General features: G+C 40.3%; 1 protein-coding gene across 3 annotated transcripts in view; it reads right to left on the reverse strand.

The window, feature by feature from the left end:
- HPSE2 (heparanase 2 (inactive)) overlaps window positions 1-27,471 on the reverse strand; it is a 659,857-nt gene that overhangs the window by 119,612 nt on the left and 512,774 nt on the right. For 2 of the 3 annotated variants that reach the window (XM_043926545.1, XM_043926548.1), the window contains exons 8-9: window positions 17,394-17,500; window positions 12,763-12,883 (exon numbers count right to left, since the gene is read on the reverse strand). In XM_043926545.1, coding sequence (XP_043782480.1) covers window positions 12,763-12,883; window positions 17,394-17,500 — 228 coding nt within the window. The remainder of the gene's footprint in view (window positions 1-12,762; window positions 12,884-17,393; window positions 17,501-27,471) is intronic. The other variant, XM_043926546.1, reaches the window with a different exon arrangement.

The raw sequence follows: 27,471 nt of genomic DNA on the forward strand, positions 1-27,471 counted from the left end.
CAATGTTACTTTGATAAAAATAAATCTAAAATTAAAAGGTAACAAAGAAAATTCCAGTTGTTTTAAAGATTAAAAAACATGGTATAAAATAACCTAGTTCCTGGCATACAGCAGACTCTCATTTCATGGTAGGTTACAAGATGAAGATGATAGTGAGACACAAGAACTAGGATTTCCAGAAAGATTCAACACCCATGCTATTGAGTCTCTGAGCTTTTGAGTATTCCCTTCACAGGTCTTTCACATGTATGATCTCTATAAACATCTAGTTATTGGCTCATTTTAAAAGCAACCAGTCATTATAGAGATGTGTGGTAGTTAAAGTGATCATTAGCGAAAGGGCCATGTTTCCGAAAGGGAAACTGAACTGCTAACTAATAATCAGAAACACCTTTAACACCAGATGTGGATGATTAGCATATTTGCAACAGTGATTCCCTATTCTGGTTTGAGACAGCCCAAATCGGCAGACAATTTTTGACTGTTTATTAGGTACCAATTGTGTACTAGGTGCTAGAGGAGATGTAAGACTCAGTATATCAGTATACTTCTCTCAAGGAATTTATATTCTGGGAAGGGAAATATGACAAGATTTCAAATGACTATGAATATTTCTAGACAATATGATACCTACAAAATGCATAAAGGAAATACAGATAAAATGTTAATGAAATTTAGAAGCAAGAGAGAAAACATTCACTTAGAAGAATTCAAGAAAAGCTTTGTGAACGTTTATCTGTGATACGAAGCTTGAAAGATAGCTAGGCATTTTTGCTGGATGGAGATATTTAGGCAGGCAATCATAGGCAATAGAAGAATGCCAATCATATACTGACGCACCCAGTCCCTCTCACTCAACAAACCTCTATTGAGTGTGCACTATGTTTGAGGAACAGAGAGATTACTAAAATAAAGTCTCTGTACCCAAAGTTTCACAATCTCTTTCAACTCAAATGTTTCTCCCTCTTCTGGGAGAGGAAAAGGAAAAAAGATGAATGGGTGAATTGTAATACAATACTGTCAGTATTTCACTGGTACAAAGGTCCCTCTGATAGTAACTAGTCAAATGCTATATGTGTAATAGTTTTTTAGAGAAACAGAACCAATAACCATTATGATGTTATGTGTGTATCTCTCTCTCTCTGTCTATCTATCTGTCTGTCTGAAAGATTGATTTTAAGTGATTGACTCATAACTGTGGGAGCTGGAAAGTCTAAAATCTGTTGGGTAGGCCAGCAGACTGAAGACCTAGGGAAGAGTCATGCTGTGGTCTAAAGGCAGTCTGTTGGCAGAATTCCTTCTTGCTCAGGAGAAGTCAGTTTTGTTTCTATTAAGGCCTTCAACTGATTGGACAAGGCCCACCCACATTATGGAGGATAATCTGCTTTACTCAAAGTCTACTGATTTAAATGTTAATCTCATCTAAAAATACCTTTACTGAAATATCTAGAATAATGTTTGACTAAATATTTGGGTACTACTGCCTAACCAACTTGACACATAAAATTAACCATCATATTATATGAGATAAATTGAACAAATCTGGTCCCAGACTTCTGTCAGTCAGATTAACCAGAGTGACTCTCAGAGTGTCACACTTGGATGTAAATTTGGAGTTCATCCAAAAACATACAGGGCTAAGAGGTGGACTGTTGAGAGGCCACCAATCTGGTGGCCACCAGTTCTGACTCTTCCTGAATGATCTTGGTGAGTGTGCTAGTCTATAAGGCTTATCTGTATTCAAATAAAGAGCAGTTTATGTAGTTACTCACACAAGCAACAAAATGGGTCAACATGACCACAGTATATAACTACCATACACGCTTCGGTGTGGAGGAAGATTGGCTTATGTACTGCTTGCTACAATGTTTTCTGCTTGTTCAAAAAGTACTTGGTCCTTGGTCCTGAATTCCTCAGCTGCAACTCAAACCCACCGCATGTGAAGCACACATTTGGGCCCATTGCATTACCCCTGTGGGGCCTAGTGGCCAGGAGAATCAATGCAAATATACTAATGTTCATGATGTTTGCTGTGTATGAGTATATAATCTCTTGCAGCTGACCCGGGAGTCTTGTGTCTTCTGCCTACATCTATGAAGCAGCAAAAGCGGACATACTAGGTTGCAAGTAGGTAAAAATCTCAGGCCCTTCATAGTTCTTGACAGCTACAGTGATACGGATGGGACGTAAGTAGTGGCATGATTTTATGTAAGAGGAGGGACAAAGGCTTTGCAGACTAGTTTCAGGGATATAAGAAGTTTTCCTAGGGTCTGGTGGTGAATGCTCTCACCCAAATAGTGGGTGAGGTTGGGAAGTAAGGGTCCCTTAGTGTCTTGTCTATTAATAAACAAAAGTTAAATTCATATTTAGAAGCTGAGCAGTGAGAGGTAGGATTGAAATAAGCCACCAAAACTGTAGCTTGACTATTGTTCATTCATTCACTCTCCCCAGGAAGGTGAGGAAAGGGATATTACCATGACAGTGGGGGCAGTGAGCCCTGTGACTCCAACCTAAAGATAATGTGGCTGAGGTTACTGAGCCAAGGATTTCCTAAAGCTGAAATAGGTGATGTCGGTAATGATGACCTTGCCACCCAATATGGGGCTTTGGGTGAACCACTCAAGTTCACTTGGTTGAGCTGCGAGCAGCTGACACAATGCTCAAAACTGAAAGTAGTTGCTAAGACAATTTTGAAACTGAAAAACATCTTCTTTATGGAACTCATATTTCTCAATTTCAAAATTTACTATAAAGCTGCAGTAATCAAGACAGTGTGGTACTGGCATAAAGACAGACATTTAGATTAATAGAACAGAATTGAAAATACAGGGAAAAAAAGCCCTTACATTTATGGTCAACTAATTTTCAACAAGCGTCCCAAGACAATTCAATGAGAAAAACCACGTGCAAAAGAATGAAACTGAATCACTATCTCACATCATATACAAAAATAACTCAAAATGGAACAGAGGTCTATATGTAACAGCTAACTATAAAACTCTTAGGATAAAACACAGAATGAAAATTTGATCAGACACCAAAAGCACAAATGAGAAAAAGAAAAACAAATACTTTGGATTTTATCAGAATTAGAAACTTTGGTGCTTAAAAGACACTGTCAAGAGAATGAAAAGGTAACACACAGAATTGGAGAATATGTTTGCAAATCATATATCCAACAAGGGATCTGTATTATTAAGAACACTTACAACTCAACAGTGAAAGACAAATAGTTTTATTAAGTCCCATTTGCTTAAGACTGACCTAAGAAAATATTTCCACAATTTATGTACAAAAAATCATTTTCATATATTTAGAATAGGTAATAATGGTCACGTTTTTACACACTTACTATCAAGTACTGTCTTAAGCATTCACAAGAACCCTGAGATGTATGAACCACTGGTATCCTCATTATAGAAATGGTGGAAGATGAAGGAATCTTCCCAATGGGACATAGCAAGTAGACAGTGGAATTGGATTAACAACCAGATCTGGCTCCAGAGTCGAAACTCTTAAGGACTAAGCTGCCTATCTCCCTGTACACAGTGTGCGTGTAACATCTGACAACAAATGCCTACTTCCATATTTCCATTACTGAGCAGTGCACTGAAGCCCTCAGATTCCCCAGTCACTTAGCATCTTTAGAATTCAGTAAGGACTGACTATGAGCAGGGCTTTGTGGGAGATTTAAAGATTTAAGAGATGGCTTGTGTTTTCAAGGAGCTTTCAGTCAGAGAGAGGAAATTAGATGTATCCAAAACAACTCTAATAACAAAAGTGATAACTGCTATAACAGGGTTACAAGAGCCTTAAAAAGAGAGGACTCACTCCTTGTATGATTTCAAAGTAAAACAGTGTGGTTTAGCTTTATTTTAAAAGGTTTTATTAGTATCAGTTCAGCTGGGAGGTACGTCTGAAGATCCTGGTATAGAAATCTTGACAATGAATTGGAAAACATCAGAGCTGAAGAGGACCTCAAATGGTCGAGTTCAATACCCAAATTTGCAGTGAACCTAGAGTGCCCAGCACCCTGGGATGAATGAGCTGGTGGCAGAACCTGAGATCAGATCTGGAACACCTGGTCTTCCATCCATCCTAAGGCACTCCTTCCTTCCCACTGTCTCAGCAGAGGGTGCCCTATGGGCAAGAAGCTTAGCTTGAAACTGTATCTGTTGGATACTAATCTTATAAATGTCCACTAATGACATCTTGTTGTACAAGCCTTCCCTGATTCTCCCCTCTAGTGCTTTCTTTCCAGCCAACAGTAATATCTCCTACTTGGAGGTCTGGCTCTGGAGATACTGAGCGAGCAAGACATACCTTAGTGCGTCATCTATTAGCTCTTTCTCAAGGGCTCTATGTTTTGTCATCCCAAAGAGATTGTAAACATGGGGAGAAAGAATCTGACTTTATTTTTTATGTCCCAGAGCAATTAAAGCAGTGCTTTACTTTATTGTTTTTCACAACACCCTAGCATGAAGACATTTTAAATATCATCAAAAATTTTAAACACACAGACAAAAGCGGAATTGTATGACAAACTCCCAAATGTTCACCACCAGCTTCCACAAGTATTGTTATTCTGCCATTCTTATTTCAAATCCTGCTGAGAGGTGGCAGAGGGTGCACATGAAAATGGCCAGGTTGGTGACAGGGAAATACAGTAGGCAACAGGCTAGGTCGAGGACCCTAGACATAGGGGCAGGCAATGGGATACCACGGTTCACAGGAAGAGACAGGAAGCAAAGTGGTTTGCCAAGTGGTGGTGACGCAGGTAGGGTTGGGAATCAGGTGTGGGAGCTTGAGATAAACTGTGCCCAGCAGTGTGCTGGCTGCCTGGCTATGGTGTGATGGAGCCTTTCCCTTCCTCAGCCTTTGCAGATGCTGCTCCCTCTGCAAGAACACTGCTGTTTCCTTGATGTCTGCAGATATCATGAAATAACCTCAAGTTTGTCATGTTGTGCCACCAGCAAAAGATATTTACAACCTACCAGAAGACATTCCACTTTTCCTCTCCTATCTTTGTTTTTCTTCCTCCCTCTCTCCATTCCTTGCTTTCTAGTCAGATTATTTTTAGGTAACATTCCAGCATTTCAGGTGAACTGATGAAGCCGGGTGAGGTGCAGCTTTTCTTATTTCCAGGGCTGGTCATGCTCCTCCATCTTCTGAAAGTTGCTTTGGGAATGGTGCGCTCTGCTCCTAAGCTCAAGCATAGTGGGGCTGTAATTGCTTCTTCTCCCTCTCTCTAATTTATTCAGGTTGCAGCACAACTTGCTGTAGCCGTAATCCCTCAGTATTACAATCTGGGAGCAATTTAAATGGTCGATGGCAGAGTGAAAGTTTCAATTGTTGCTTCTCAGTGCTTATTCACATGATGTGCTGTCATTAGCGCTTTGAAGTGACATATCATGGTTTCCAGGGCTTATTGGGCCATTTATAAATAGCAAATGAAGATGTTAGAGCTAGTGTCCCAGTGAGGCTACTGACTTAATTGCCTTCATTGGGAAAGGTTGGCAGCATCTTCTCTGGAGGAAAATAAAATGTAATTTTTAGTTAGTCTTTAACCATTTGCAATCAATTCCTTTCAAGGGCAGGAATCAGAGCTTTCCTCTTCTGTTCTTCTAATTTTCTCATCACTTAATTTTTACCAAAAAAAAATCTACTTTTCATACTTTAGCTATTAATACTTGATTGATTTTCAGATATTTGTATGAATATTCAACTGTATATTATCTTGCCACAAGTTATATTCAAGTTGTTAATGATGATTATTACTGACTTACATAATTTTACATTTTACAAAATTACTTTATAAAATATTAATAGCAGCTGACATTTGTTGAGTACTTTCTAGGTGGTGAAAGATACTTATGCATTGGTTCATTCAACCCTTTCCAACAGTGCCCTGAGATAGATACTATTATTTATTGTCTCCCTTTTATGAAGGGAAATGGATGATTGTTGAAGTTGAGTAATCTGCCCAGGGACACAATAGTAAGTGGCAGAGCTGGGTTTGAAACTCAGGTCAGTCTGATTCCAAAGTCAATATTTTTAAGCACTACATTCAGATACTCCCCACTTTTGACTTCAGCACATTAGCCCCATCTTACAAAGCAGGAAATGCAAACTCAAGCAACTGGAACACTGTGTTGACACCCTGGAGCCTGCATCTTTTGATTCCAGGTTGCAGCTTCCACCAGGGTGAGCTGTTCAACTGCTGATATGGGTTGCTGACATCCTATTCACACCATTTGGGTTAATAAATAAGCAATGGATGAGGACTGGTAGTTAAAAATGAGATGGGCTTCTCCTTAAAGTATCAGGGGCAAAAGAGAGCTGCGTGCCTGGTCACATGGTGCAGGCGCAGGCTCTGGTCTGAGAGGCCAGAGTTCAGAGGCACAGAAGAGGAAAGAAGCAAGTCATGCCCACTGGGCATGCAGCCCAGGCACTTCAGCCACTGACATGGAGTCGGCCCAAGTCCCAGTGATTGATCCTGCAGCTGAGGGTGCCCTTCTCTCAGCAGCTGCAGGTTCCCACAAAGGGAGGTTGCACATGGAGAAGTCTTTGTCAGGGCCTCTGATGAGAGGATTGGGTTTCACATCACAGCTACCCCTAAACAGGTACTCTGCTTCTTTCATCTTCCTGATGGCTCCCACGGGAAAGAAAAGAAAGAGAAATGAAGCTACGCCAAGAAATAGGTCACAGGCCGGTTTGGCAAGGTTTTTTAACACCTTTGCCCCACCACCTCCAGATTTTGACTTTAAAATTCCTTAATTTTTACACACCCTGTGTGGCCAATGGACACCAATGGGAAAAGCTATCCTAAGTAATTTTTCATAAACCATTGACCATGACTCTCTGGAAAATTAATGCCTCTGACCCTTTGTACATATTATTGCCTCTGGAAGATTCTCCCCATACCCCAAACTTCTCTTCCTATGGCTAACTTGCTCCTCTTCTTCAAGGTCCAGCTCAGGCATTGTCTCCTCCAGGAAGCCTTCCTTGATGCCCCATGCCTGCCCTTTATCCAGGCAGGCTTCCATCCCTCTCCTGTCCTGCTAAAGCACTGCAGCCACTATCCCTGCTGACTGATCTCCTATCCTCACTGTAAGCTCCTTGAGGGTAGGGACACTCTCTAGTGTCTAGCACTGTATCAAGCATACAACACAAGTGTAATAAAGCATCTAATTCTTTTGCTCTATTTTTTTCTTTTTAAAATAGCCTTTATTTTGCTCAGGTTATGAAAGCAATATTGCTGATTACAGCAATTTTTCATAAAAATCCACAAAGAAGAAAATGTAAACTATCTGTAACCCCATGGCCCAAATAAAACCACTTTGACATTTAGATGTAGTCCCTTGCAGTAATTTTCTATGTGTATATGTATACATGAAATTGGAATCCTATTGTCACATCTAGTTCTCACAAGGATTATAACAATATCTTTTGGAGGCAGATAGAGGAGACATTTTTATTACAATTTGAGTAACGAAGAAAACTAAAATCCAGAGATACACATCTAATAGATGGCAGAGCTAGGACTAGAACCTGTGAATCTTATCAGAGTACTAGACTCCTTCCTACTGCTTCCCCTGAGGCCTCCTAATTAGGCAGTGTTGTGCAACATCCAGCATCAGTGGGATGTAGTTCTATAACTGGATCTTCTTCCTCAGGGAAGGGACAGATTTAAGCTGATCCTGTGTCCACATCATGGTTGTGTAGTGCATAAAGAACAGTGTCTTAATGTTTCAAAGGGAAACAAGGATAGAGCAGCAAGGTTCTCATCCCTAATAGAGCTATGCAGATAACATTAAGATGCAGAGTTTCTTTCCAATAGCCATGTTGCTATGGGAACCACAGCTATAGGTTCAATCCCACCACAGACTAGCGAGTTATAAGCTATTCCATGACTACTGACTGTATTCTAGAACAACATACACAGCGAGTGTTCAATAAGTGTGCACTGGGCTGAAGTGAATGTTTATTGTTGTTCATAAGGGACAGTCAGCAAAAAAGAATGTTGTCAGTAAATATAAATATCCCTACCACTACACTCAGTATAGAAAAGGCTATCCGATGGGAACTTGTTTTCTATTTCATCCTAAGTAAAGGATTAAATTATAATCCCTCAAGTACAAACACACACCAGATTGTTAGCTCTACAGATGAGGGAACTGAAGCTTATTTATCTGCATGTCCCCAGAATACCTAGCCTAGAGCCAGACACATCTCAAGTGTCAATGCTTTTTTGAATTGAATTATATCTGCTAGGTCAGCGTGAGAGCTAAGAAGATGTTGACTAGTAATTCACCATTCCTTTCCCTGAAAGCTCTGTAAATCAAGCTCTTAAAAAAAGCAGCAAGCTAAATTCCAAAACCCTTGCTTAGGAGAAATGCCCACGGCTGGTGGGGTCTGGACTATGTCCACTGAATGTGCAGATCTCTTCTGCACAAACATCCCTTATTCCCAAGGGAGCCCATGACTAGTCGACAGGCTGTGGAGACTCACACGTTCCCTCTTTCCCAAAGGCAAGGGGGTCAGGGGAAAAGGGTGGGAGTCGAGTGATGAAGCACTGCTGGACTAAATGTTCTCCTCTTCCCAGGAGAAGGAAAATCTCACAACAGGAGGAGAGTTGGCACTTCTCTAGAGGAACAGCCAGAAAGAACATGGGCTGTAGTGGAAAACGATCTTTTCTCAAAATAAGTTGTTGTTGTTGTTGTTTTAAAGAGCTACCTTCAATATTCTCTCTTCCCTTAGATTGGAATGGCCTTTCCAGAACTGGATTGGAATCCTACATACTCAGCTGACTGGGTCAGTGGAGTGGCAATATGGTATATGAGTTGGGGAGCCATTAGGCTAAGACCCTATAACAACAACAACAGGAAAAAATAGTATTTGCTAATAAGATCTTTTCCTGAAATGCTGAATTTGAAGGAACTGGAATAGAAAATACTGATTTTTCTGGGAGGCAACCAAAGAACAACTTATTAAGCCCTAAACTCTTAACTCTGGAGAAGGGAATGGCAATCCACTCCAGTGTTCTTGCCTGGAGAATTCCATGGAGAGAGAAGCCTGGCAGGCTACAGTTCGTGGGGTCGCAGAGTCGGACACGACTGAGCGACTAACACACACAAACTCTTAACACTCTTGAAGATTTAATCACAATGTAAAATCCAAAGTTTTTATCAGCAGTGTTTGGACCTCAACCGTACAAATCTCTGAAGTGGCAACCAGTATGATTCCTAGGTGTCTCCATTACACATCCCAGGGGCCGGCTGGCAAGGTCTGTCAGATTGGTGCCCTGGTCTAGCCTAGTAAATTCTTTCCAGGAGACTTAGGACACACTCTCCCAGCTGCCAAGTTCTCTGCTTATAAGGTGCAGAATTTATTAGCCCAAAGAAAGATAAAAAGAAAGCCTGCTACATTTTAAAGTGCTTTTACGTACAGTTTCTTTATTAGAGCTTGGTGTTTCCAGAAATACAGCTGCTCAGATCACTTGAGCCTTTGTGCTAAATCAATAGGACTTGTTTTAGCTTTCAAAGAACCTCTATTCTGTTACTACCTATCAATTAAGATATCTCATGGTAAGCTTTTAAAGAAAGTCACCTATATTATCTCTCATTTGGGGAGAACAAAATCATGAGAACTTGCATCTTTAACCTACAGCTGGGCATGCAAAGGTACAGAGAGATTTGATAAGCAATCTAGGTTTGTCCAGCTCTGGAACTCAAGACTGTCTAGTCACCCAAAGACCATAGGCTTTCTTCTAGCCTAGGTTTTCTTCTCTCCAGTTCCTCGAGATGCCTGATCCCAACTCTAAACCCAATTCTGAGACAAACAGTGGCCTCAGACCACATCACAGACACCAAAGAGAGTACTGCTAGAAATACTGTGGCATGTTGAAAAGTAAATAATATTTTGAACTGAAAAATTCTGAGTTCCAGCTCTTACTACTTGTCTGACCTTGGATAAGTTGCTAAACAACTTCAAAGGACCCTAGTTTCTCTTCAGCAAAATAAAGGCACACTTATGTCAACTGGCTCACTTTACAGCAATTATGTCCAAGAGCAGTTATCTTATTTATGTATTTATATACTTTCCACTTCTTAGTATACTTCACTAGACTATAAGCTCCAGGAATTCAAGGACCTTGTCTTTTTGGTTCATCATCGTGGCTCATTGTCAGAAATAGTGTTCAGCATATAGTACACGATCAAGGGAAGTGAATGAGATTTGAATGTTTGAAGGAAGGAATAAAGGAAAGAAGGAAGGAATAAAGGAAAGAAGGAAGGACAGGAAAAAAGATGAACAGAAGGAAAGAAAGAATGTTTGGAGTATTACTGATGCGGTGTATATGAAAGTGAAGTGAAAGTTGCTCAGTTGTTTCTGACTCCTTGCAACCCCATGGAATACAGACCATGGAATTCTCCAGGCCAGAATACTGGAGTGGGTAGCCTTTCCCTTCTCCAGGGGATCTTCCCAACCCAGGGATTGAACCCAGGTCTTCAGTATTGCAGGCAGATTCTTTACCAGCTGAGCCACAAGGGAAGCCCAAGAATACTGGAGTGGGTAGCCTATTCCTTCTCTAGCAGATCTTCCTGATCCAGGGATCAAACTGGGGTCTCCTGCACTGCAGGTGGATTCTTTACCAACTGAGCTATCAGGGAAGCCTGCTGTATATGAAAGTGCCCTATAAATTTTTAGGTATTATCCATATTATTGGGCTTCCCTGGTGGCTCAGTGGTAAAGAATCTGCCTGCATTTCGGGAAATGTAGGAGACACAGGTTTGATTCCTGGGTCAGGAAGATCGTCTGGAGGAGGGCATAGCAACCCACTCCAGTATTCTTGTCTGGAGAATCCCATGGACAGAGGAGCCTGGTGGGCTCTAGTCCATAGGGTCACAAAGAGTTGGACATGACTGAAGCAACTTAGCACTCATGCAAACATCCACATTTTTAAACTTATAAGTAACATTTGATGCATTAATTATACCAGGGTGATCTTTTAAGAATGTAAGTTAGATCATGTTACTTCCCTGCAGAAAACCTTCAAGTGGCTTTTCATATTACAATAAAAGTCAAACTCCCTTTAGCTTTCAAAGCCCTGTGTGATCTGACCCAAGCTGGCCTCATGCACTCTTACATTTCCTCAAACATGCCAACTCTGTTCCTGCCTTGGAATCTTTGTGCTAAGCCCCTTCCCCTGCCTGAAAGCCCTTCTGCAAAAATCTGCATGTCTGGCTCCTTCTTGTCGGTGGACTCTTGGCTGAAGTGTCACCTTCTCAGAGAAGACTTCCTTGCACACACTCTAAAGAAGCCCTCACTGACCCCCTCTTACTATTTATGCAGTTATCTACTACTAGTCTCCTCCCCAGTGCCTGATGGTCAATAAATATTTACATTTGCGTGACATTATATTTGTTCAGTGCTTACATTTCATAGATGCTTTTCTAATCATTATTTTGTTTTATCACCACAAGTTTACGAGCTCAAAACAAACAATGAACGAACAGAACCCCCTACGGTTCCAAACGGAAAGCTTCCTCTCCGTCCCTCCACACCCCAGCCCCCTCACACACTGAGAGAGAGGTATCCTGGCCTTGTGAATAAAAGCAACTGTGCCAGTCAGCTTTAATATTTGTGACTTAATTTGAGTCGTGTACAATCAGAGATATAATAATTCCTTAGTACACTAACTAGAGGGATTCTTTTGAGACACAGAAATGGTGCTGTTGGGTGCCAAGCTGTTCTTTGTTCTGGGCTTGGTGGTTAAGGGCTGGGGTGAGGGTGGTGAGATGAACACAGAGGGTAGAAATGGGCAGAGGGAAGCAAAGGGCAGGAATGCTCACTGGGTTCCAGCTGGGTTTGTTTACTGTGGACCCCAGGGCAGCAGTAACTCTGTAGGAAGAGTTCTGGGCCAGGGCACAGGAGCAGGCACTAGGGCTGGCACTACACACCCCTCCCCCAACCCAGGCTACCAGTCCCTCTGTTACATGAGGTGGAACTGGATCATCTCCAAGGGGAATCCCAGCTGTGATGTTCTACGGGTTAATGAGAGGACTCACCTTTTATCATGACCGAGATGTCTGTAAGGAGGATAACTCACATAATATTTTTGATAAGCACAGCTTTTCTGGACTAAGTGGGATTTCTTTGATCAGTCAATAAAGTCACTGGACATACCCAGCTCTCTGCTCTAGCCATTCTTCTTTAACCTCCCCTTTCCTCTGCTCTCCTAGAGTAGGTGACACCCTGGGCAAATCCCCTCATCACACAGGGATCAACATCCAGTATAAGTGCACTTAAGCCACTCTCCAAGGGATGGGTTTCTACTGTATCTGATCTTGGACAACACTCTCCCATCTGCTTTCAACATGTTGCATCTGACGTTAACTGTCTCCTATTAGCATTAAAAGAAAACAATCTGGAAAAATTCACTCTCAAGCAGAGTTCAAACAGGCCACAAGTAGATTTGGAATCTCAACTCACAAGGTTTGTTAAAATAATAGTGGTAAATATATAAATATATATAAATGCATAAATGTGTATATGCATAAACCCATATGTACACACATGTGTGTGTATATTGGGGTATGTCTGGGAGGTAAAGCTAAAAGTCTGTAAAATGGGTCAAAAATACTTCTGTCCAATTTGTGAAACTAATGAGTAACAGAAGGAGAAAAATTCTCCCAGTGGGGATCAGAGCACGATCAAAAGAACTGAAGGACATGGAAAAGGAGTTGGGAATCTTTGTCTTACGCTTACTGGTAATGGGTTAAAATTCTGGTCCACAAGGTGATTGTATCCATGGTCAAAAAATGAGTGCCGAATCACAACATCAATGCCCTGATTGGCCAGCATTCCTAAAGTGTTCAACCATCTGAAAAGCAAGGGGAAAAAATACCATATTAATACATTTAAAATCAATACATTTAAAAACTCTTATTCACACCTTCTGCTGGCCCACTTAATGATAATTACTTAGTTCTCTGACTTTCCCCAGACGATATGAGTGCATAAAGAATAGACGCATTTTAGCTTTGTACCCCAAACAACCATCACAGTTTCTGGAACACTATAGGTGCTCAACAGTCTAAGTTGAAACCGATCTGGATAAAAATAGATTCTAGGATTTTGAGAATCACCATTTACATACTAGGGACAAATCATGCATAGTTATGATTCCCCAAATCTGAAATAATATGGAGCTCCAAACCAGTGACCTTACTAACACTAAAGACCACTGCTAATTTTTACATTATGAACAAATATTAAAATATTTTTGAATCTTTTCCACATTGACAATTCTATTTTATTCTGATAAAACTAACAAATACCTACTGATAATGAATCACATATAACACACATGCAAACACAGTAAAATGCAAAGACAAAAGTTATAAATCCAAAAGGAAATCTGACAAAAATATAGTAGAAACATTTTGTTGCTGTTGTTCAGATTGGGACATTGTAACCCAGGGAATGAAAATGCTTTTGGAATATCACATGGCTAAGCTACTTGTCTTTCTTATTTTTGTTCATTTGACAGCACTGTAAAATTAGAAGAACAGGTTTAGCTTTGCTTTAGCCTCTGAGACACAGTTTTAGCTGACCTGTGGTAGAACTCTAACATGAATTCTGGGCTGACGCCTCCTAAGTCAGTGTTCGCTCCACTGAAAGAGCACAAATACAGTAGGTTCTAACAAGTAACAAGTATTTCTATGTACAAACAAGTTTGTCTTTCTCACCCTTCTATCCCCAGGCTTACTGAATGAATGAAGAGACAAAACGATAAGTAAATACATAATCACATGTATGTGAATCCCTATCTCTAATGGCATCTGGATATCAATACTTGTATTTGTACATGTGATAAGATCCCATTTGTTCATTCATTTATTATTCATCCAACAATATGAATTCATCAACTGTAAATTCTAGATCTTGTTCTTAGCATTAAGAATAGATTAAAAAAAAATGCCTGTGAGACCACATAAGTCATTTGAAAGGACTGGGTATGTAAATAACTGTACCTACACATTTACAAGAATGCTATCAAATTCCTACTTGTGACCTCTACAGAGCTTAGCACAGTGAAATATAAAGAATATATAGTCAACAAATAAATAAAGGTACTACTACTAATAAATAAATAATAAATAACAAAGGTACAACAAATAAAAAAAGGTACTAATTAGTAAATCTGAGTTTTTTGGATTTTCTTCTGAGAGTATATGGGTAGTTTTTGAAGGAACTCTAAAGAGAGAGAGAAGAATATTCATTCTCCTCTTTAAACCCACATCCTATATGCACATCCCAGGACTAGGGCATTAACAAATGACTGTGGCCAGAGCCCCTGCTTTTCCATAGCTTTTCAGAATAGAATGGTTAGTTCCGGAATTGTTTTCATCTTCCTCTGCAATAATAAGTCTCCTGAGAAGGGGAAATAAATGGTGTTCCATGTCACTCTTTTATGCTTAATTAGCGAAAAGTGGCAAGATAGTTGGCACATCTCACCAAGGATGCTTCTGTGGCTATTAATTTCTATCCACAAGACACTATTGAATATCTATTACATGACAGACATGACTAGGTGCTGCAGACACAGCAGTATGCCAAGGGTAGGGCATCAAAGAATCTCAAAGTCCTGACCGGGAAAACCACCCTTGCATATTGGCAGCAGAGAATTCTGATTTATGCATGCATGTGAATATGTCCTGGTAAGCTTATAGTTATGCCATATATTGAAAAAGGACTGTAAAATGCCTTCTTTCCAACTCCTTGCTAGCCTTGTGGAGCTTCCTAGAATGCTGTACATTTTTTTTCTCCAGGAAGCAATTTATGCCCCTTGGAAAATTGGACTCAAGGAGCATGTTTCTGGGTACTGCCAGTAGAGCTTACAACCAGTGGATGATAAAAAGGTAAGAGAAAAGACCAGGAGCAGAATGAGCTGGTTTTCATTTGATCTGTCAACCAAGCATGGAACATCTGAACTACACCAAAATCTAAACAACGATGTTAATCTGTGTTCACAAAAGTGACTGTGGAGATCTATGGATATTTAGCTGATGCTAGTGAAAAGGCAGGTCTCTCTCTAGCTCTCTCCATGATGGTCTGTGTTATTTCTCATTTCACATCACTCTCTAAAGGGAAGAATGTTCATGAAAACACTCAGTACAAACGGACTACTTGCTAGGCCCTGCAGCTGAGTTCTTCTGAGATCGCTAAGCAAAGGCCATATTCTGATTCAAGGGGCCTCCAGCAGCCAATCTAACTGTCACAGTGAAACCTGCTGAGGAGAGTATTTTTGAAAGAAGACCCTCAGCAACACTGAACAACCTCTTCATGCCGCTCCATGTGAGGACACAGGGCTGGAAGACCCCAGGCATATCATGTAGACACTGACTCATTATCTTCATCTGCATCTGCCAGGATTCCATCTTAAAAGACATCTGCTTGACCAGCCTGATTTGCCCTTCACAAATGTAATAAAGAAGCTGCCTTAATGGAGAGGAACTATAGCTATATAATTAGAAGTGGCTGTTAGTAGTGAAATGTATAGTTGAGGGCAGAGCTGCAGTTCTTAGGAGAACCTTGTTCAGATGAAAAACCAGGACCACAGACTAGATTGGACCAGAAACAGGTCACTTGGTCAGTCTGCGGTCTTGAGTGGTTTGTCCTTGTCACATGACAATGGCAGGCCAGCCAGAGGTCCTTGGCTTAAGTGCTTCTGGCTTAAGTTGCTCTCCAGATGACTGCAGTAGCCTTCAAATTTAATTTCCTATCTCTTGCTTCTCCAAACTGGTGCAAACTATCAAACCCAGTGTTTTCAATACAGGTCAGATCTCTGTAGGACCTCACTCCTCCTCTGTAATAGTCAATGGCTTGCCACTGAGTATAGAATAAGGCCTCATATTGCATCCCTGGTTTTCAAGGTCTTCTATGATTTTGTGGTAAAACTCTGTCCCTAATCATACCTAGGCTTCCCAGGTGGTGTTAGTGGTGAAGAACCTGCCTGCCAGTGCAGGAGACATTTAGAGACTCGAGTTTGATCCCTGAATCAGGAAGCTCTCCTGGAGGAGGGCATAGCAATCCACTCCAGTAGTCTTGCCTGGAGAATCCCATGGACAGAGGAGCCTGGTGGGCTACAGTCCATGGGGTCACAAAGAGTCAGAACAACTGAAATGACTTAACATGATCATACCCCTGCAGATACTGAGGCTTTCTCATGCTAATCATTTACCCTCACAATGTTCCTTGGGCTTCCAGGTGGCACTAGTGGTAAAGAACCACCTGCCAATGCAGGAGACATAAGAGATGTGGGTTCAATCCCTGGTGGGGAAGATCCCCTAAAGAAGGACACAGCAACCCACTCCAGTATTCTTGCCTGGAGAATCCCACGAACAGAGAAGCCTAGTGGGCTAAGGTCCATAAGGTCACAAAGAGCCAGACACAAATGAAGCGGCTTAGCACAATCATACCTTCACTAACCCCTTCAGATACTGAGGCTTTCTCACACTAATCATTTCTCCTTATAATGTTCCTTCAGCTTAGAGTGCTCCCCACTACCCTCAGCAACAACCTTCACCTATAGAAATTAGAGAAATTTCTCTATGTTCCACTAAATTGCCTCTTCCTCCACAAAGTCCTTCGTGATACTCCCAGTCAGAAATTCTTGATTCCTCTGCATGTCTATCCCTTGTGTGGACAGACCATGTAAGGAAGGAATAAAGGTGGTATAATTTAGTGGCAAAAAGGTAGGCCTCTGGAGCAGACTGCTATAACTTGAGTCCAACCTCTGCCATTAATAATAATTGCATCTATCTTAGTGGGTTCTTATAAAATAAGGGCATCTACTACACTGGTTGTTAAATCATTAAATATGCACAAAGCACTATTAAGTATGCCCTCGGCACATGGTAAGCACTATGCAGTTAAAATTATGATGATGAAACTTATCTCCAATAGCTTTTCTTATCCTCCATCTCTATTCTTCCAGTTGTCTAAGTTTCTAAAGGGCAAAACCTCCCTCTTATTCTTACCTATCTCCCAGAACTCTATTGAAAATTATAAGAAAAAAATATATGCTGTCTGTACCATATTTTGCACTGTAGACATAAAATAAAACTCTTATTACTATCTACTTATTACTAATCTTATTACTAATAACTATCCTTATTATTCTTGCTCTAATGCCTGTACCTGAGATCTTATTATTTAGTCAAGTCCCTAATCACTGTTTGTTGAGTGTTTAAACACATTTACAAAGAAACGGATGAAGAATTTTCAGTAGGAAACGAACCACCACCCCATCCAAAGGGCAGAATAATAAGCAATTTCACTGTCCTTTCCTCAGTGCCCTTGGGAGTGAAATTGCAAGTTCTACTCACAAGAATCCTGCAGCATAGGAATCTGATAGATTGTTTGTGCCTCCAGCTGAGGTGGTCACCACACCTTCAAGCCAAATCTTCTTTCCTGGGGTGTATGTGTTAACCACCTGTTCACACAACGAAAGCAGAAGGAGATAATGAGATTTTTAAAAACTGTTCCTAAATGAGAAGGACCATACATTCTCCTAAAGTTCCTCTGATCCTCTGTTCCCAGGTGGTCATGATCTGTGCTGTTTTCATGTTGATATAGCCCATACAGCTGGTACACACACACACACACACACACACACACACACACACATTAATATTGATACATGTCCATTCAAAGAAGTGATCATTTTTTTCTCCTGAGTGAACCAAAGTGACATTGTGACAGGAGAACAAGTGCATATTCTAGGACATAGGTTGACTGCAACACTCTTCACTGAAAATTAATAGTGGAGGTCAAACTGGAATGCTGCTAAAGATTAAAGAAGAATTTCTCCTTGCACCTAGAAAAAGGTGGTCCTCTCCCTCTTCTTGACACTGCTTAGAGTGCCCAACCCAAGGAAAGCTGGAAACACTATAAATAAGAAAGCAAGAAAAATACCTTAAATGATTAGAAAACAGAGTCATATGGTGAAAGTAAAGGTCTACAGTAATGATTCCCCTTAAAACATTCATGCTTTTGATAAACTTTTGTGTTTCCTTTAAGATTAACTGAAACTTAGTAATATATTTCTGTTTTTCTTTTTTGCCTTTGGCTTCTAGAATATTCAAAGTTTAATTTTTGTTCAAAGACAGATATAGAGATGATTAAGGCAGTTAGAGAAAAGTGGTTTTGTTAAACAAAATAAAACAAAAAGGTAAATAGTATAAGATGATGAACCTTGAAATCATTAAGCTAAGTGAAAGAAACCAGACACAAAAGGCCACATATTATATTCATTTATATGAAATGTCCAGAACAGTCAAATCCATAGAGACAGAAAGTAGATTAATGGATTTCTAGGGTTGGAAAAAGGGAAAGAGAATGAGGGGGGAAGATGGGGAGTGACTACAAATAGGTATGGGGTTTCTCTGGAGGATAATGAACATGTTCTAAAATTAAATAGTGACAGTTTCACAATTTGTGAATATACTAAAAACCACTGAATTTCAAACTTTTAAAGGGTATGTCTCATGATATGTGAATTGTATCTCAGTAGAGCTGAGTGTGTAATATGTATCATTAACAATAGGAGAGGTGGACCCTAATAGGTAGATAACTGATGTGGAAAGGGGAATAAATCCTGAAAATCTGGGGTTATGTGGTAGAAGCGTCTCATGGCTGCTTGGAGAATCATTATCTTGGACTTCAATTTCTTCACCAGCATATAACGTAACATATTTGGAAGAAATGAAATCTAAGTCCTTTCTAAACACAAAATGTCAAAACGTATCAGTATTTTGTAATGCTTGTGCGGGCCCCCTTGGCTCCTATTCCCCAAAGGTCAAGAGTAAATTTGATTATGGAAATTAAAATAACATAAACAACAAATACAGGAGACAAAAAAGCCAGATTTGGTCATCTCAAAAATAAAGATCTTGGCTAGAGGTAAATATTGGGAATGGTAGAAAAAGACCACAGGAGTAGGTGAAATTAGTTAAGGGGAATATTTAAAATTATACTGGGCTCCCCTGGTGGTTTGGTTGGTAAACAATCTGCCTGCACTGCAGGAGACTGCCTGCAGTAAAGAACCTGCTTAAAATGTAAGAGACCCAGGCTTTATGGTTGGGAAGATTCCCTGAAGAAGGAAATGACAACTCACTCCAGTATTCTTGACTGAGAAATCCCATGGACAGAGAAGCCTTGCAGGCTGCAGTCCATAGGGTTGCAAGAGTTGGACACAGCTTAGCAACTAGACCACCATCACTACCAAAGAAGGGCTAAGGCTGTCTATGCAAAAACATGAAGGCATTATCAAATGGATTTATTCATTCTTTCAGTAAATATTTATTGAGCACCTGCTATATGCCAAGCAGAATTCTAGGGGCAAACAGTGAATGAAACACAAGTCTCTGCTCTCATCAGCTCATATTTTAGTCAAGGGGAAGAGACTGACAATAAACACACAAACATAAATTTAGAAATATGAAGTTCTAGGAGGAAAATAAAATCTATTAATCTGACAGATAGTGCCTTGGAAGAAGAGGAGGCTTGATGTTTTAGATGAAGGTCAGGAAATCCCTCTAGCACCTTTATATAAGGACTTTAGTTAAGCTCCATTAAATGAGGACTTGATTCCAGAAAATGGATGGATTTATAAATTGCTGTGTACACAGGACTCATCAAGGACACAGACACTGTGTAAATAAAGTTCATTTGAATTCTCTTCTGACTTGCAGGAAGATTTGGAAGGAGACAATCTAAAACTTCTTATAATTAGTGAGGTAGAATTGATTAGCAGTTAGTGGTCTGCACACACATTGCCTGGGTTTGAATCCTGGTTTCATCATAGATGCACTGTTGACCTTGGTGTGCCTTAATTTTCTTAGCTGTAAAATTAGAATAGTAAATGTGCATTTTTTTATATTTAAGTGACCTAATATTTGTAAAGCACTTGGAAAGGTGTCTGGCAAATGATAAGCTCTTAAAGTAAAGCAAATGTTACCTAGATCACTCTCTTTGTCCAAAGTACATGAGATTGTGATTGGCGATCTAACATTAGAATTGGTTGCTTTTATTTGGATACGGACACGTTTGTGGTGGTAGGTAGGTAGGTTGGAGAAGGCAATGGCACCCCACTCCAGTACTCTTGCCTGGAAAATCCCATGGATGGAAGAGCTTGGTAGGCTGAGGTCCATGGGATCGCTAAGAGTTGGACACAACTGAGCGACTTCGCTTTCACTTTTCACTTTCATGCATCGGAGAAGGAAATGGTAACCCACTCTAGTGTTCTTGCCTGGAGAATCCCAGGGACGGGGGAGCCTGGTGGGCTGCTGTCTCTGGGGTCGCACAGAGTGAGACACGACTGAAGCGACTTAGCAGCAGTGGTGGTAGGTAATAGACCATATGTGTGCTAAGTAGCAGGGAAAGGTCTATTTAGAATTTAAAATCTACATGGATAGCTCACATTAATGTAATTAGCATTCAGAGTAGTTTGTTTATCCACTCAGCACAGGAGCAATTCTTGTCATTTTCTAGAGAAGCTATTAATACATGAGCCAAAAAAAACACAAGGAGAGAGTGCTTTGATGCAAAACCAAGCCAGTTATATGAAATGTTATATGGCAGAGAAATTCTTAGAAAGTATCAGTGTTAGAGGTTCTTGGAGTAGTTGGTATGAATCAGCAAGGATTTTCTGAGCATTTACTGTTTGGGACATGGTAAGAAGCTTAATGAATAGTGTGTCTACCATGAGACAAGAAGAGGTTATCATAGTAATGTGTGGGGGAGGTACTGAGGTTGGGTGCTGGTTGGGCCTAGAGAGGAAATTAGTATGGGCAGAAGAGTAGAGGAAAAAATCAGGAAAAACAGATGGAACCAGCTGCAAAATTCCCTTAGAAAGTGAAACTCTAAGAAACTGAGGGCTATAGTTCAACACTGCGGTTTTCTGAGTAAATATGATTCCCCCTGTGCTAGAAGAGAGAAAATTGGAGGACTGCAAAGAACAAGGGTACAGTTCCTGATGAAAAATGATGTGCCAATGAAGGTTATTTTAAGGAACACATTGTCTGGGAAGGGAGAAGTACATATGCCCAAATGCCGAGATTATTGAGGTGAAGGGAGAGGGGAGTTGAACGGTTGGCTCCCTTTCAGCAGTTTTTTTATCCCCCACAGACTTCAGCTCTTAGGTCCATGTGGACAAGGGACCTTTGAAGCACCCACAGAACAGCTCAGCTGGTTGCCAGTGGCTGCTCAGAATCCTTTGGCCTGCTGGGGACAGGGTGGTATGAAGGGAAACCCTCTAGTTCCCTCCGTCTCATTTCAGGGGTTGGGGACATCAGGACTGTTTCTGTTTTGTGTGGCTATATTGAAAGAGGAGAGGTGAGAGAGAAAAATAGCTTTGACTTTTTAAAAAGTTTTATTTTCCCTACCACTTTGAATATTTTTTTTTTAAAGAAAACAGTTAAAAATAGGAAAATAACCATTTCTGTGGCACATTTTCAAACCCGGGCTTCCCTTTCCTGTCTCTCCAAAACTGTGATTTGTCTTTAAAAAAGACTCCTGAGAGCCTGGCTTCAGCCACTGGCTATGCAAGTGATGGTAGCCTTGTAGCAGCAGACATGTTGTTTATGGTTATCCAAACCCAACACCTTCCTTAATGAGAAAGGAAGCAATAAAACAGGAATAGTGGACAGGCCAGCTGGGCTAATCAGGCCTGGCAAGAGGCCCACCCTCCAAAGGAAGCTGGAGTCCATTAATTCCAGCATCTCATATAGTTGGAAATCAACCTTCCCTAGGACTTCAGGAAAAGCAGTAGTTCTTTAGGCAACCAGAGCGTGTCCCCTATGTCACTTGTTAGAAGGAGCGAATAGCTTTAGGGAACTTCTTAAACTTTCCTTACCCATGGACATGGGTCTGCTTGGAGGTGCTCCTGTCTCTTTGTTTCTTATTGTATTCATAAAACGTCCAGGTGAGAGCTCAATAATGTTCCAGGTTTTCTTCCCATCCTTCTTGTGTGTTTTTGACTCTACGCTACCTATTGTGTGAGACGAGGACAAAATCACTCCATTCTGCCCCCTCCGTTCTTACTCTCTGTCCCCTTCTGAGTTCCGGATCTTATCCTTTCTCCCCTGGTCTTCCTGCAAGGAAGACCTCCTTCTCAAGACTTTCCTCTACACTGCTGCTGTCTTTTAACCAGCTTCACCCTAGCTTCAGAACCTCCATGGCTCCTCATTACCAGTGGCAGAACTCAATCAGGTGTTCATGGAGTGGTCTGTGTGACTAGTTGGCAGACATGTTATGAGTGACTTGTTTCAGATAATATTGAAAGCAGTGATTTGGGGAATGATTTACTTAAAAGTACTGATAAAAGAAAGTAGGTTCAAAATTATCATAATAACATTCCTTTCATTCACCAGAATTATGAAATGCTTCCTTAACATGGAAAAAAAGCAAAGGAGCCAGTAAACTACACACAGCTCAGTCTATTTTATTCACTTGTCCATGAAAGCATGTTAAACATGGTGAAATGGTGATGGGAACCACTGATCCATGGGCTATGATGCCAACTGCTTTATTTAACTTTGTATCTAAGATCCTTCATATCCACCCCTTAGCTGCCTCTTCTCCTCTCCCTCCCCCCAAGACCTGAGGTTCACCACACAATGGACTCATGGTTTTTCAACTACATGATCTTCTTTTAGGATTTCACTGATCACTTTCTCCCTTACTCATTCCTCACCCATGTTGACTGAGACATTGTTTTTTTCATAGATTATTTCTAATGTGATCTCATTTGTGAAACTTCTCTCAAAACTTCAGGATATTAATTCTCTCCTCTGGCCTCCAAAGTTCTTTGAATCTATCTCTATCCTTGACCTTATTATACTGAGTTGTAATTTTCTGTTTGCCTAGCCATCCTACACCATAAGCAGCTTGAGAAAGCCATATTTTTTCCCATTTTGCATGCCTCATAGAATGTTTGTCAGTCACTTTGCTTATTAAATACTTGTTAAATAATAAGACAATGAAGTAATTTACTTGTTAATAAGTAAGAGAGGTAATATTTTACCAATAGAAAGGCTGAGTATCAGAGAATATAGCTAATAATTTCAGAACCATAAGAACAAACATTAAATTTTCACAGTTTCACCTCAGAACTCTGTTCACTTTCTAATTGAATTTTGTTGTTTGAGGAGACCTAGAAGCTTCTGGTTCACTAAACTGCCTCCATATTTAATATGTTCTTCTCAGGTAAGACAAGCTGAGCTATTCTGAGCTCAGTGACTCCAATATCTCATCACATTCTTTCTGATTTATTTCTTCTGTCTAATGTACTTCCTGTCAGTTTCATTAATTTTTTTCTGTATAATTCTTTTTATCATTTCCCTGTTCCGGAGTGCCGTATTTGCCCATTTTCTTTTGGTATCAGATCAATTTTTAATTTGTGGTTTCTGTTTCTGTATGTCATTTTTAGGATTTCAAATTGCATTCTCTGCTCTTGTTATCTCAAACCACAGAAAAGCAATTGAGTGTAATTGCAACTAAACATAAAATTAAAATAAGAAAATACACAAAAAGGAAAGTCACAGAGGAGACAAGGAAATTATGAGCATATGCAAGAAAATGAGGAAGAAAGCTTCACAGTCCCAAAGCAATGACTGTGTTCAAGAATAAGCACTTGGTGGAGGGAAAGACTGGACAGCAGCTACCTGCACATAAATTACTCTTCTTCCCATCTCCAGTCCTTTTCTATGACTAACCAACCCCTCAGGCCTACTGGACTGTCTACCTACTGAAAAGTCATAAGTTTCACCAGCCTCAGAGGTAATTTCCTCTTGCTCAGGACAAACCCTGTAATCTCCCCACTTCCATGTGGAAATGTTAGACAGTCACCCCAAACTGCCTTTTCCTCATGAAGAAGATTTTTGCTTCAAGGAGCAATTTGTTCTGAGGGCTAGTCCCCCAATATGTCCTTAATATACTCATTGCCTTCCACAACAACAGGACCTCACTATACGCTGGCCAAATACTGTGTACATGAAACATATGAATGGAATCCAGTGAATGAATGCAAATCACTCCCTGAAAATCCTTGTCTTCTTCCACTCTCTAATATTGTGATAATATATATTACCTAGTATTGTAGCACCCAACTTTCATTCAGCCCTCATGTCTAGAACACCCATCTCAGATTTTATCAACTGACTGAGGTCAATTTTATATTCTCTCACCAAGAACATTCAGTATTCTTTTTAAAAAGGTTTCCTAATCCTGAGTGGTCAGGAATATAAATATTACATGGGTTACAAAATTAATGATCAACATGCATGGGAGATTCAGAATGGTGTATTGGATACAGTGTGGGCCTTGGAATTAGGAGTTCTAGTTTTTCTACTTAGCAAGTATGGCCTTCAAAAAATTTACTCGTTTCTTCAATGCATTGGTAATATTTGATGCACTCAGTGGATGGCATTTGTAAGCTAAAAGGTAATACAATTACTATAGTTCTGTAAGTTGTTGATGCATTTTAATGGTTTTGAAATAAGAATGTCTTCCATCAAAAGGAACTAGCCAGCTGTTTACTCTCCCTCCAGCTATTATTAAATTTAAGGTTGCTGTTATTGTTCAGTCACTAAGTCATGTCCAACTCTTTGCAATCCCATGGATGGCAGCACGCCAGGCTTCCCCGTCCTTCACTACCTTCAGGAGTTTGCTTAAATTCATGTCACTGAATCAGTGATGCCATCCAACCATCTCATCCTCTGTCGTCCCCTTCTCCTCTTGTCCTCAGTCCTTCCCAGCACCAGGGTTTTTTCCAATGAGTTGGATCTGGCCACCTTATGGTGGCCAAAGTATTGAAGCTTCAACTTCAGCATCAGTCCTTCCAATGAATACTGAGGGTTGATTTCCTTTCAGATTGACTGGTTTGATCTCCTTGCAGTCTAAGGGACTCTCCAGAGTCTCCTCCAGCATCACAATTTGAAAGCATCATTTCTTTGGCACTCAGCCTTCTTTATGGTACAACTCTCACATCCATACATGTCCACTGGAAAAACCACAGCTTTGACTACAGGGACCTTTGTTGGCAAACTGATGTCTCTGTCTTTTAATATGCTGTCTAGGTTTGTCATAGCTTTTCTTCCAAGGAGCAAGTGCCTTTTAATTTCATGGCTGCAGTTACGACTGAACAAACCTGAATCTGGAACCCAAGAAAATAAAGTCTGTCACTGTTTCCACTTTTCTCCATCTATTTGCAATGAAGTGATGGTACTGGTTGCCATGATGTTAGTTTTTTGAATGTTGAGTTTTAAACCAGCTTTTTCACTCTTCTTTTCCACCCTCATTAAGAGGGTCTTCAGTTCCTCTTTGCTTTCTGCCATTAGAATGGTACCATCTGCATATCTGAGGTTGTTGATATTTCTCCCAGAAATCTTGATTCCAGCTTGTGACTCATCCAGCCCACTATTTCACATGATGTACTGTGCATAGAAGCCAAATAAGCAGGGTGACATATACAGCCTTGTCATACTTCTTTCCCAATTTTGAATCAGTCTGTTGTTCTATGTCTGGTTCTAACTGTTGCTTCTTGACCTGCACACAGGTTTCTCAGGAGGTAGGTAAGGTGGTCTGGCAGTCCCATCTCTTTAAGAATTTTCTACAGTTTGTTGTGTTCCACACAGGCAAAGACTTTCATGTAATCAATGAAGCAGATTTTTTTTTTTTTAATTCTCTTGCTTTTTCTATGATCCAGCGTTAGTTGTTCAGTCATGTCCAACTCTTTGTAACCCCATGGACTGTAGCCTGACAGGCTCCTCTGTCTATGGAATTCTCCAGACAAGAATACTGGAGTGGGTTGTCATTCCTTTCTCCAGGGGATCTTCCCAACCCAGAGATTGAACCTGGGTCTCTTGCATGCAGGTAGATTCTTTACCATCTGAGCCACCAGGAAAGCCCATGGATGTTGGCAATTTGTTCTCTTGTTCCTCTGCCTTTTCTAAACCCAGGTTTTACAACTGGCAGTTCTTGGTTCAGATACTGTTGAAGTGTAGCTTGAAGGATTTTGAGCATTACTTTGCTAGCATGTGAAATAAATGCTATTGTACAGCAGTTTGAACATTCTTTGGCACTGCCTTTCTTTGGGATTGAAATGAAAACTGACCTTTTTCAGTCCTATGGCCACTGCTGAGTTTTCCAAATTTGCTGGCATATTGAGTATAGCACTTTAACAGCATCATGTTTTAGGATTTTAAATAGCTTAGCTGGGATTCTATCACTGTTTGTGTTTAAGAATCAAGGAAATATAGTTCATAGAATGACACTGACCAAAACTTTGGAGCTTTTTGTGGTAAACATATCTTTCCAGCTAGATTCCGTTATTTATCATCAGTGTCTTATATCTGAAAGAGAAGAGCCAAAAGTTCCATTGGGTCATATTCTCCCATTTTCAGATGCATAGTCACGTGGAGTCACAGACACCAATTTACTGGGAAGCTCATCAACTTCAGCTCCCCATTTCCCCGGGGCCTCTGTTAATGTCCTGGGAAGGGCCCTAGTAATTTGTTCATATGGTCAGATATATTTCTAAAACATGCAAATTTGTTTTGTTTTCTTTTTCTTAAAGTGGTTCCCATTGTATAAGTTGCCAGCCCCATTAAACTTAGAATCACACCTGGATGTCACCTAAGGTATCAGTGTGGCACAGTTTGTGTTTAGGGTTATCTGTCTCTTGAGTTCTCCCTTGGCCTGTGTTTCTCTTCCCCTCTATCCAAACCTGCTCCTGGGAAGGACAAATACCATGTGATATCACTTGTAAGTGGAATCTAAAATATGACACAGATGAACCTACCTGTAAACCAGAAGCAAAAACATAGACAAAGAGAATAGACTGGTGGCTGCCAAGGGGCGGAGGCTGGGAGAGGGATTCATTGGGAGTTTGGGATTAGCAGATGCACACTGGTATATACAGAATGGATAAACAACAAGGTCCTACTGTATAGCACAAGGAACTATTCAATATCCTGTGATAAACCATAATGGAAAAGAATATGAAAAAGAATGTATATATGTATAACTGAATCACTTTGCTATACAACAGTAATTAACACAACATGGCAATTCAACTATATTTCAATAAAATATTTTAGTAAAATAAAATTATTACAGAGGAAATAACCTTGCTTTTGGAAAAGGATCATCTATTTTATATTAAGGCCTTAGTGTGACTTTAAATCAGTGTAGTTTACCTCTCCTTGGGTTATTTACATTCTGCATTCTCCCGCTAAAGTAGAGTCAAAAATTATTTTTCTAAAGTGAAGTATCTGGCATTAACAAACTGACTAAAATATTACTCAGAGCCACAAAGAGACCTTTCTTTCACCCTTAAACACATACCCAGAGGAAACTCTCCCACTATGCCTACATATAGGCATAGCCCATTTGTGTGCTGTG

The sequence above is a fragment of the Cervus elaphus genome, chromosome 15, assembly GCF_910594005.1.
Source record: "Cervus elaphus chromosome 15, mCerEla1.1, whole genome shotgun sequence".
NCBI classification, from domain to species: Eukaryota; Metazoa; Chordata; class Mammalia; order Artiodactyla; family Cervidae; genus Cervus; species Cervus elaphus.